At 43.0% G+C, this 12,761-nt stretch overlaps 1 protein-coding gene across 1 annotated transcript in view; it reads right to left on the bottom strand.

Moving 5' to 3' along the window:
- LNX1 (ligand of numb-protein X 1) overlaps window positions 1-12,549 on the bottom strand; it is a 171,690-nt gene extending 159,141 nt beyond the window's left edge. Inside the window, exon 1 of the mRNA XM_075859740.1 lies at window positions 12,077-12,549. Coding sequence (XP_075715855.1) covers window positions 12,077-12,168 — 92 coding nt within the window. The 5' untranslated portion in view covers window positions 12,169-12,549. The remainder of the gene's footprint in view (window positions 1-12,076) is intronic.
- Window positions 12,550-12,761: the final 212 nt, after the last annotated feature.

Here is a 12,761-nt window from a genome sequence, read left to right on the forward strand (position 1 = left end):
GTCCCAGGGTACCAGGTCCCTCACCCATCTCCGTCCCTGTGCCTACTTCTCCAGGAAGTTTTCACCCACTGAGAGTAACTATGATATTGGCAACAGCGAACTCTTAGCCATTAAATGGGCATTTGAGGAGTGGCGCCACTTCCTGGAGGGGGCTAGGCACCAGGTAACGGTCCTTACCGACCACAAGAATCTGGTTTTCTTAGAATCTGCCCGAAGGCTAAACCCGAGACAAGCTCGATGGGTGTTATTTTTTACCAGATTCAACTTTTTGGTCACCTATAGGGCTGGGTCTAAAAATATTAAGGCTGACGCACTGTCGCGTAGCTTCATGGCCAGCCCTCCTTCGGAGGAAGATCCTGCTTGTATTTTGCCTCCAGGTATAATAATTTCCTCTATTGATTCTGATTTAGTCTCTGAAATTGCGGCTGATCAAGGTTCAGCTCCCGGGAACCTTCCTGAGAACAAGCTGTTTGTTCCCCTGCAACTCCGGCTAAGGGTACTTAGGGAAAATCATGACTCTGCACTATCTGGCCATCCAGGCATCCTGGGTACCAAGCACCTCATTGCCAGAAACTACTGGTGGCCTGGGTTGCTTAAAGACGTTAAGGCCTACGTCGCAGCTTGTGAGGTTTGTGCTAGGTCCAAGAATCCCAGGTCCCGACCAGCGGGCTTACTATGTTCTTTGCCCATTCCCCAGAGACCTTGGACCCATATCTCCATGGATTTTATCACCGATTTGCCTCCATCTCAAGGCAAGTCGGTGGTGTGGGTTGTAGTAGACCGCTTCAGTAAAATGTGCCACTTTGTGCCCCTCAAGAAACTACCCAATGCTAAGACGTTAGCTACCTTGTTTGTCAAACACATCCTGCGTCTCCATGGGGTCCCTGTCAATATTGTTTCTGACAGAGGGGTACAATTTGTTTCATTGTTTTGGAGAGCCTTCTGTAAAAAGTTGGAGATTGATCTGTCCTTCTCCTCGGCCTTCCATCCTGAAACTAATGGCCAAACTGAGAGGACTAATCAGTCTCTAGAACAATATTTAAGGTGTTTTATCTCTGACTGTCAACATGATTGGGTCTCATTCATTCCCCTCGCCGAATTTTCCCTTAATAACCGTGTCAGTAACTCGTCAGGGGTCTCCCCCTTTTTCTGTAATTTTGGGTTTAATCCACGGTTCTCCTCCGTTTCACCTGGTAGTTCCAACAATCCCGAGGTAGATGTCGTTCATCAGGAACTGTGCACAGTCTGGGCCCAGGTTCAGAAGAACCTAGAGGTGTCCCAGAGCATACAAAAGACTCAGGCAGATAGAAGACGTTCTGCTAACCCCTTGTTTGTGGTCGGGGATCTGGTGTGGCTATCCTCTAAAAATTTGCGCCTTAAAGTCCCGTCCAAGAAGTTTGCTCCCCGGTTTATAGGGCCGTACAAGGTCATTGAAGTCCTTAACCCTGTCTCCTTCCGACTGGAGTTGCCCCCGTCTTTTCGAGTGCACGACGTCTTTCATGCCTCCCTCCTTAAACGCTGCTCCCTGTCCTTGGCTCCCTCGAGGAAACCTCCGGTCCCTGTTCTCACCCCCGAGGGGGTATAATTCGAGGTTGCCAAGATTGTGGACAGCAGGATGGTCCAAGGCTCCCTCCAGTACCTGGTCCATTGGAGAGGATACGGGCCTGAGGAGAGGACTTGGGTACCCGCCCGGGATGTTCACGCTGGGGTATTGCTCAGGAGGTTCCACCTTCGTTTCCCCAATAAACCAGGTCCACCTAGAAAGGGTCCGGTGGCCCCTCATAAAAGGGGGGTACTGTAAAGGATTTGCCAGATCCAGCTTCTGTATCGACGCCCGTGGGCAATCAGTCTGCACCTGCTCCTATGTTTGTGAGACTGACTCCATCTTCCACCACTCAGGATGGCAGGCTTAGGAGTGGGAGAGCCTATCACAGCCTGGCCAGACGGAGCTAGCTCCCGCCCACTGTCTATTTATACCTGCCTTTCCTGTTCCTCCTTTGCCTGTGATTCTTCTATCATTGTTTCCTGGCTTGCTGCTGCTGCTTGTACTACTCATCCTCTGCTTGTTATTGACCTTGGCTTTCTGACCACTCTCCTGCTCAGCGTTTTTGTACCTCGTTCTCTCCTGGTTTGACTCGGCTCGTTCACTACTCTTGTTGCTCATGGTGTCTCCGTGGGCAGCTGCCCCATTTCCCTAGCTTCTGTGTACCCTTGTCTGTTTGTCTGTCTTGCACTTACTGAGCGTAGGGACCGTCGCCCAGTTGTACCCCGTCGCTTAGGACAGGTCGTTGCAAGTAGGCAGGGACTGAGTGGCGGGTAGATTAGGGCTCACCTGTCTGTCTCACTACCCTGTCATTACAATAACACAGAAAGTTTTACCAGAGAAATGAAACTCAATATTTGTTGCCCAGGTTCTGCAGTTTTAGGAAATATCACACATGTGGCCCTAGTGTGCTACTGGACTGAAGCACCGGCCTCAGAAGCAAAGGAGCACCTAGTGGATTTTGGGGCCTTATTTTTATTATAATATATTTTAGGCACCAAGTCAGGTTTGAAGGGCTCTTGCGGTGCCAAAACTGTTTTGGAGATCACATTTAGCAGGAATGGTTTGCGGAGGCCATGTCACATTTACAAAGCCCCTGAGGGGACAAAACAATGAAAACCCCACACATGTGACCCCATTTTGGAAACTACACCCATTGAGGAAATTATCTAGGGGTATAGTGAGCGTTTTGACCCAACAGGTTTTTTGTAGAAATTATTGGAAGTAGGCCCTGAAAATAAAAATCTACATTTTATTTCAAAGAAAATGTAGGTTTAGCTAATTTTTTCTCATTTCCACAAGGACTGAAGGAGAAAAAGCACCGCAAAATTTGTAAAGCAATTTCTCCTGAGTAAAACGATACCCCACATGTGGTCATAAACGGCTGTTTGGACACACGGCGGGGCTTAGAAGTGAAAGAGTGCTATTTGGCTTTTGGAGATCACATTTAGCAGGAATGGTTTGCGGAGGCCATGTCACATTTGCAAAGGCCCTGAGGGGACAAAACAATGAAAATTCCCAAAAAGTGATTCCATTTAGGAAACTATAATCCCCATCTAGGGGTGTAGTAAGCATTTAGACCCCATAGATGTTTCATAGAATTTATTAGAATTGGGCAGTGAAAATAAAAACAATCCTTTTTCTTCAATAAAACGTAGCTTTAGCGCAAATTTTTTTATTTTCTCAACAAATAAAGGAAAAAAAGAAACCAACATTTGTAAAGCAATTTCTCCCGAATACGGCAATATCCCATATGTGGTCAGAAACTGCTATTTGGGCACACGGCAGAGCTCAGAAAGGAAGGAGCGCCATTTGGAGTGCAGATTTTGCTGGATTGGTTTCTGGGCGCCTGTGGGACCAAAACAGTGGAAACCCCCCAGAAGTGACCCCATTTTGGAAACTACACCCCTCAATGCATTTACCTAGTGGTGTAGTGAGCATGTTAACCCCGCAGGTGTTTTGTAGAAATTAGTGTGCACTCCATGTTGCAGAGTGAAAATGGGATTTTTTCCATAGATATGCCAATATGTGGTGCCCGGCTTGTGCCACCATAACAAGACAGCCCTCTAATTGTTATGCGGTGTTTCCCGGTTTTAGAAACACCCAACATGTGACCCTAATCTTTTGCCTGGACATTTGACCAGGCTCAGGAGTGAGAGAGTACCATGCGAAATTGAGGCCTAATTTGGCGATTTACAAAGTATTAGTTCACAATTGCAGAGGCTCAATAAAAAGAAACCCCTGATAAGTGACCCCATTTGGAAACTACACCCCTCAATGCATTTATTAAGGGGTGTAGTGAGCATTTCACCCCACAGGTCTTTTCCATAAATAAATGTGCTGCGGATGGTGCAAATTAAAAATGTATATTTTTCCCTAGATATGCCATTTCAGTGGAAAATATGTCAAGCCCAGCTTATGACACTGGAGACACACACCCCAAAAATTGTTAAAAGGGTTCTCCCGGGTATGGCGATGCCATATATGTGGAAGGAAACTGCTGTTTGGGCACGCTGTAGGGTTCAGAGCGGAGGGAGCGCCATTTGGCTTTTGGAGAGCGGATATTGCTTGGTAGTAGTTTTGTTTAAGTATTGCTGGTGTTTCAGTTTATAATGTGGGAGTACATGAAAGCTGGGCAGAGTACATCAGGGGCATAGTCAGGTGGTATAATAATGGGGTAAAAAAAAACAATAAAATGATCCATAGATGTGTGTTACGCTGTGAAGCAATCCTTTCTGCACAGGCCGGTGTCGCACTGATATATGGCGTCCTTTCTTTTGCCCCTCAAGGTCCACACTCCGCACCTTTGCAGTTTGGGGAATTTTGCTGGGAAAGTGTTGTCCTGGTATAATACGGGCACCGTCGCTTCCAGCGGACATGTTTGGGCCCTCCCTTTCCTGGTTCCCTAATTTTAGGTCCTTGATAAATCGCCTCTTCAAACAACTGCATATTTTTTATTTCCTGACTTATTGGAGCCATAACTAATTTTATTTTTTCATAGACGTAGTTGTATGAGGGCTTTTTTTTGCGGGTTGAGCTGTAGTTATTATTGATACCATTTTGGGGTACATGCGACTTTTTGATCACCTTTTATCCTATTTTTTGTGAGGCCAGGTAAACAAAAAACCGCAATTCTGGCATAGTTTTATTTAGTTTTTTATACAGCGTTCACCAAGCATTATAAATTACATGTTAACTTTATTCTGCGGGTCAGTATGATTCCGGCGATACCTATTTTATAGGACTTTTTTATGTTTTGCAACTTTATGCACAATAAAACTACTTTTGTAAAAATAATGTATTTTTTCTGTCGCCAAGTTGTGAGAACCATAACTTTTTAATTTTTTTTTGTCGACGCAGCTGTATGAGGGTTTGTTTTTTGCGAGACGAGCTATAGTTTTTATAGGTACCGTTTTTGGAATACGTGCGACTTTTTGATCATTTTTTATACCTATATAAGAAGCCTATTATGTTGCAATCTGATCTTGAGCCTTAAGAGAGGGATAGAGGGAATCCCTGTCTAGTACCTTACGGGGCCTGATCGGCTTCTGTAATGGCAGAGCAGGAGGCCATTGTGTCTCTTGCTGCCATAGAAGCAGTCGCCCAGTCCTGATTGCCTGTCAGGGCTGGCGATCTGCTAGTAACCTATACAATGCAGCAATCGCTTTCGATTGCTGCATCTTAGGGGTTAATGGCAGGGATCGGAGCTAGCTCCGGTTCCTGCCGTTACAGGTGGATGTCAGCTGTGACATACAGCTGACTTCCACCGCTGATGACGCCGGATCAGCTCCTGACCCGGCGCCATCTTGCCAGCGGCTACGGAAGCCGATCAGGTTCCGCCGCCGGGTGAATCTTCACCGGTTTCCGTGCTAGGCAGACCGGGAGGCCAGTATTATTCCTCCAGTTGCCATTGCAGCCACCGGCACCCTGGCAATTTCATTGCTGGGGTTCTGATGAGCTGCAAACACCTTAAGTGCAGCACTCGCTTTTGAGCGCTGCACTTAAGGGGTTAATGGCGGGGATTGAAGCTAATTTTGGTCCTCGCCGTTACAGTCGGATGTCAGCTGTAGGATACAGCTGAGATCCGACGATGACGGCACCGGCTCAGCTTCTGAGCCGGTGCCAAACATTTGGCGTATGGGTACGGCAATTTGCGGGAAGTCAATGCTTTCCATTCCGTACCCATACGGCAAATGTCGGGAAAGGGTTAAAAGAACTAAATCTAGTTAGCCTTGAAAAAAAAACGACTAAGGGGGGGACATGCTTAACTTATATAAATATATTAATGGCACATACAAAAAATATGGTGAAATCCTGTTCCATGTAAAACCCCCACAAAAAACAAGGGGGCACTCCCTCCGTCTGGAGAAAGAAAGGATCAATCTGCAGAGGCGACAAGCCTTCTTTACTGTGAGAACTGTGAATCTATGGAATAGTCACCGCAGGAGCTGCTCACAGCAGGGACAGTAGATGGCTTTAAAAAAGGCTTAGATCATTTCCTAGAACAAAAAAATATAAACTCCTATGTGTAGAAATTTTTCCCTTTCCCATCCCTTGGTTGAACTTGATGGACATGTGTCTTTTTCCAACAATACGAACTATGTAACATTAAAAATGAGGTCCAATATGTAGGCAGCATGTTATAGAGCAGGAGGAGCTGAGCAGGTTAATATATAGTTCTGTAGGAAAAGATTTAGTATAACTTGTATTATATTAATTTGAACCTCTGCTCTCTCTGGGCTTAGGAGTCCACTTGGCGGTCCTATTCAAGTATTGACAGATGTCTCTGTATGCATGCTCATACTGAGAAGTCTGTCCATCATAGAGTGAGACCACCCACTGGACTCCTAAGCCCAGAATGAGCAGAGGTTTAAATTAGTATAATACAAGTTACACTGAATATTTCCCCACAAAAATATATATCAATCTGCTCGGCCCCTCCTCTTCTATAACATTCTGCCCGCAGAGTGGACCTCATTTTCAATGTGATGCGTTCCCTTTAATTAGGATGGGACAGCTACTCAAAAAAGGCTTAACTAGAACCTTCTAACCCGCACTGGAAATCTTAAACACATTTCATGATTTAAGGATGGCTAAAAAAAACTAACATAATCTATTGCATAGAAAAAATTATGACAGTTCTCTCAGATTGTACCACTGACCTTACATCAGACTGGTGGGCATGGATAAACTGCATGAATTCACCCGACTATCTGTCTATAACTTACTGCAGCCTCCTCTGGCTTTCCTTACGAATGTGATGCCTGTTGTCCAATATCAATCTGACGATTCTGCCTTTTGCCAAATATTTCTGTTAGGCCCCATGCACATGACCGTAGTATTTGTCTGTAATTGCGGACCATAATTTGGAACGAAACGTTTTTGATACATTTATCCACTTATCTTAAACAGCTCGGATATACTCTTAGGTGCAGATTTACTTCGACTGGCCTTTCATACGCCAGTCTTAGCTTTCTGCTCCACTAGAGTAACATGCAACAGATTTATTAAGAAGTGCACGCCTTTTAATAAATTTGTTGCAACTTTTCACTGGCCATGCGCCAACCATTTCTGCCCTCATCAAATATCAAATAAAAAAAACTTATACTGACATCAGCTCTTTGCTTTTCCTCTCCGGGCCCACCCACCATGCTGCGTCACATACAACGTCCTGTTGCTGCCCGGCGTCAGTACATTGTATGAGCCGCAGCATGCTGAGGGGACCTGGAGGGGAAGAGGAGTGCTGAGTTGAGTAAACATATATATTTTTTATAATTTTTTTTGGTGTCCAATAAGGGGATAGTCTGATAAGGGGAGGGGGAAATTTCCACCTGTTTCATGGTGAAAAATATTAATACAAAATATTATACATTTGTCGGGCAGTGATGGCTTCGCTCCTTTTGTTAAACCACAACTCTTTACACAAAAGTGGCGAGGGCGGAGTAAAAAGGCCAAAAGTCACAAATTGGCACCCAAATTACGACTTTTGGGCACTTTTGCGACTTTAGTTTTTTTTATCAAACTTTAAGCTAGAATTGGTTTCCACCTTACTACTGTCCCGAATTGTGAGTCCCGAATTGTGCCCAGTCTCTTATTTGTTGTGGAATTATAAGAGTGACCTTAGCATTGAATAGAAACGGCAGTAATTTTGTGACATTTTGTATGAGTTGCCACTGATCCCTTGTAGAAATGTTGTCAGTTGTCAGCTCCTGGGTAAATTTACTTTTTTTCCTAGTCTTCTGAATTTGAAATAAATGGCTTTTAATGATAATTCAAAAGGATTTGTAATGCTGTTCCTACTGATATATTTTGTATTTTTATCATATATCTTGACCTGAAAGTAATTTTGCCAACTAAAAAAATTATGGGCATCTTTTGTTACTTGATTCTTCGAAGGCCTTTAAAACTGTAAAATAAGGTTCCTCTGGGAGGTTTTGGTTCACTTTGGTTTTGGTTGGCTGGCTTAAACTCCATTATTAACAACCAAAGACAAGGGTGGGAATGGGGGGGGGGGTAGAACCCCGGCAATGTTTGATTTGAAGCAAGGTACTAGACAGGGATTCCCTCTATCCCTCTCTTAAGGCTCAAGATCAGATTGCAACATAATAGGCTTCTTATATGAGGGTGAGGAGGAAAGGATTTCCCTGTATGCAGATAAAATAGCTTCTATTTTTGGTCAATATCTACTCGGTTGAGCATGTCGTTTAGATACATAAACAATTCGGTGCTTTGTCAGTTTTGAGAATTAGAGTAAATCCAATTTGATATTGAAAGATCCCAAGATGAATGGATAGATTCCACAAAGGTTTGGGTTGGAGGTGGTAAGCTCCTTCACTTACTTTGGGTTGAGGATATCAATTTAAAGAGGCTCTGTCACCAATGTAGATTACAACAGTGGTTTTTATTTTGAAAGACGATCACTTTTGACCAAGTTCTAAACCATTTTTAAATTTATGCTACTTCGTTTTTTAATAGACAACTAGGCGTGTTTTTACTTTTTACCAACTGGGCATTGTGAAGAGAAGTTTATGACGCTGACCAATCAGTGACCAATCAGCGCCATACACTTCTCATTGTGCCAGTGTGATTGTGCAGTGAAAGAAGCTGGGCTGGAACAATGAGAAGTATATGACGCTGATTGGTCACTGATTAGTCAGGGTCATACACTCCTCTTCACAACGCCCTGTTGGTAAAAAGTAAAAAACACGCCCAGTTGTCTACTAAGAAACTAATTCTAATAAATCTAAAATTGTTCATAACTTTGTCAAAAATTATCGTTTTTCAAAATAGAAAACAACTGTTGTTATCTACATTACAGCACCGATCAGATTATGTAGGAGATAGGGCACTTATAATCTGGTGACAGAGCCTCTTTAACCCGCTTGTGGAATTGTTAGGCTGGGTTCACACGACCTATTTTCAGACGTAAACGAGGCGTATTATGCCTCGTTTTACGTCTGAAAATAGGGCTCCTATACGTCGGCAAACATCTGCCCATTCATTTGAATGGGTTTGCCGACTTACTGTGCAGACGACCTGTCATTTACGCGTCGTCGTTTGACAGCTGTCAATGGACTGCCTCGGCAAAGAAGTGCAGGACACTTCTTTGCCACGTAATTTGAGCTGTTCTTCATTGAACACAATGAAGCACAGCTCAAGATTTACGAGCGTCTCAGACGGCTCGCAAAATGCGAGGAGCATTTACGTGTGAAACGAGGCAGCTGTTAACAGTCTGTCTTTTCACACGTAAATGCCTCTCATCGTGTGAACATACCCTTACAAAACCTGCCTCAAATATCCACAAGTAGCATACAGATTTATGATGCAGATTTTCCTGCCTCCCAAACCTATCAAGTGTACATAGCCTAAGGTCTAGTGGTAGTAATTAGTAATTGGACATAAATATCATTAGCAACATGTCATTGTGCGAGGTCATAACATCAGTAATAGGCGCCAAATAGACAAACCAAACGTAATCAGAGTAGTGGTGCTGGTAGAGCAGAGCAGAAAAAGGTCAGTATATTACAAAGTTTATTTTTTATTGGTGGGAGTTTTAAAAATGATCTGTCACTAGTTTATTAATGCCTTATCTCCTAACTAATCTAATAGGCGCTATGATGCTGATAACGACAGTGTAAATTGTTTTTCCAAAACGTTTATTTTCTCCAAAGTTATGAGCATTTTTTTAAATATACAGGAGAACTGTATGATGCTGATTGGACAGCGTCATACAGACAACATTACACCGCCCAGAGTGAAAAGAAAGAGTCTCCACCCATTTGGCAAGTATAGCCGCATTAGCATATTTAGAAAAAAACACAGAACTTTGGAAATAATAAACGTTTTGGTACACAATTTACACTGTAGTTATCAGCATGACAGCGCCTATTAGATTAGTTAGCTGATAGGACATTAATAATGTAGTGACAGATCCTCCTTAAGGAGTTACTTATTGTTGGGAAAACACCTTTAAGACTGCAAGCCAGAGAGTGCCCCTATAAACAGTGCCTCCCTGAAAAGGGTATTCCAATCTCACACATTTATGGCATATCTACAAGGTTATGCCATAAATGTGTCATAGGTACCCACATGTGGAGAATGGATGAGATGTCGGCTGGCCAATAATTAAAGAAAAAACACGCTCACCTCCTCGTTCCAGCACTGCAGGAAGTGACCTGTGAGCAGCCACTTAGCTTCCACTCCTGAAGCTGATCTTTATCAGTAGAGATCAGCGCCAGAAAGATACCCTGTACATCTGAGCGGTCAGTGATTGCCCTCTCCAACTGAATGACTCCTGGCCTTGCAGGGGATTTTCTTGCCCTTCTGGGAATCTGAAAGGTCTCCCATTTTATTGGTACACTCCTGGAATATCTAGGAGGGTTGTATAGTATGAGTTACTATAGTGTTCTAATGGAATTACTGCTAGGAAGTGCAGAAAATGTCTGCCCTATTACTTAATCTCACATATCTCCAGTCCTGAAACCCTCCAGAATTATTTATAGTCACATGTGTGAATGCTAGCAGTTCTTGCTATAGTCATTACCTTTGTAATCTGTGGATTTTGAGTTTAGCACTTCTTTTAATTGACATTTCTAATGCAGCTAGCCATTCATGTACTAATCTGTTGACAGTGTAGAGTCTTCTGTGTGCTGGATAATCTTTAATCTGTGTCTGGGATGTGAGATTACTAAAACGGTTACACCTATATGTGCCTGTGCATCACTCGATCTCAAATGGGGATCACTAGATGTAAACACACGGACACGTGATAAGAAATATCTGTTGATTTAAACTTTGCAGAAATCTAAGAGGCATGGCTCGTGTGGCATCATCGTCAGCAATGCCATGAGCAATTACTGAGCTATTAATTAATGATTAACGATGGCCATTAGACTTCAGTAGAAATTTTACAACAAGTTCATTGTTGGTCCTGTTTCACCAGGGCCGGCATGCTTCCTCCCAAGTAGTGATCTGGGCTCCAAGTGGTCTGTAGTGATATTTTAACCCAGTCATGGCAGTCACCAAGACTAATCCATCATTCCAGTGCTTAGTCACCAGTTGAAAGGATATTACAATTGTGGCCTGTATTAGTTTTGTTTTTTGAAACAAACACTGTCAAACACTGGCACACACGCACGCACGCACACACGCACACACGCACACATGCACGCACACACGTGCACACACGCACACACGCGCACACACGCACGCACACGCAAACACACGCACATCACACACACATCACACACACATCACACACACATCACACACACAACACACACACAACACACACACACACACACACACACACACACACACACACACACACACACACACACACACACACACACCCTGAACGTTTCACAGCTCATCCATGTTAATCTCCAAAGAAATGGATCGCCTCCCTGCCAGCAGACAGATGATTTTTTTTTTCATTGCTAATTCATGAGCAAATGCTAAGAATCTGCTAAGGAAGGATGCTGATAATGATTCCCAAGCATACAAATGAGGGATCTTAAAGGAACAGGCAACATGTAGAAATAATAGTCAAATATAAATAAAAAGCAAACAGTAATACAAATGCTCTGCTACTGCTTAAGGCATTGTTCTGGAACACGACAGTCAATGACTAGCATACAAATGAATAACCGTGAAGTGCAATTTCATTCAATGTATAGATGCATACAGGTAGGAGCAAACAAATCCTCACTCAACAGAACCCATAATTTACAACAGTATCTCTATATGGCTTCTCTATGTCTAAAATTAACATAGTCCCGATAGTTTTAACTCCTTGTTAGCTAATGTAAATTTGTATTTCCTTCAATCACTTACAAGTATAAAACACCAACAATCACAATAATTTTTTTTATTACAGAGGGGTTCCCTTTAATGTAAGAAAGTCTTCACTTTTTGACCTACAGTATGTACATAGAGTATAAAGACACTTTACCTTCAATTATTCTATCAAGTTCGGACACATAGGTGGACAGAACACACAAACACACATATACGTTTACTGTGAGTACTCACAGTTCGGAATAGAGGAAATGTAGATTGCCCATATTGTCTATATAGTTGGCAGGGCTTAGCCAAGGTAGAACCAATAACAGAAGAGCCTTCATTTTGAGCACAGTGTGGATATGGCTTCCTCCTCGCCAATTTCTTTGCTGCTATTACAAGAAAGGCTTCCAGCTTCTATGATAGATAACTGTTATTTTCAGATGATTTGTTGCTTGGTTAAATCAGATGTAGCACATCATGAATCTGATTTAAATTTCATACTAAGCAATGCTGGAAAAAAAAAATCATTGACCTGTAAGAGGATTAGTTCATTTGGATGTCAGATTGGTAGAGATGTGGAAGGTTTAGAGACAATGCAGCCAGCATGGATGGCGAGACAGTGACTTATGCTGGGAAACAGGCTGATGTAAGGTAAAGGGACCAGCCTCCTGCACTACACAGAGTGGTTCTTTACAAACAGCTGGTACATTTACATCACTGGCGAGAAGCAGATGGGTTGTGAGAGCTTAGGAAGCCAAAGAGGTTTGACTCTCTGATGCTGTGCAATGCCTACACTTTCATTTACATATATTGCCCTCAAAATACAATCGCTTTAAAGAGACAGCGTTAATGCAGAGGGCTGGGAAATTACAATCAACTAATCTTTTTGTGCAGCGTTATATTATTAGGACATAAAATGGTTAATACAATAATC

The sequence above is a fragment of the Rhinoderma darwinii genome, chromosome 1, assembly GCF_050947455.1.
Source record: "Rhinoderma darwinii isolate aRhiDar2 chromosome 1, aRhiDar2.hap1, whole genome shotgun sequence".
Lineage (NCBI taxonomy): Eukaryota > Metazoa > Chordata > Amphibia > Anura > Rhinodermatidae > Rhinoderma > Rhinoderma darwinii.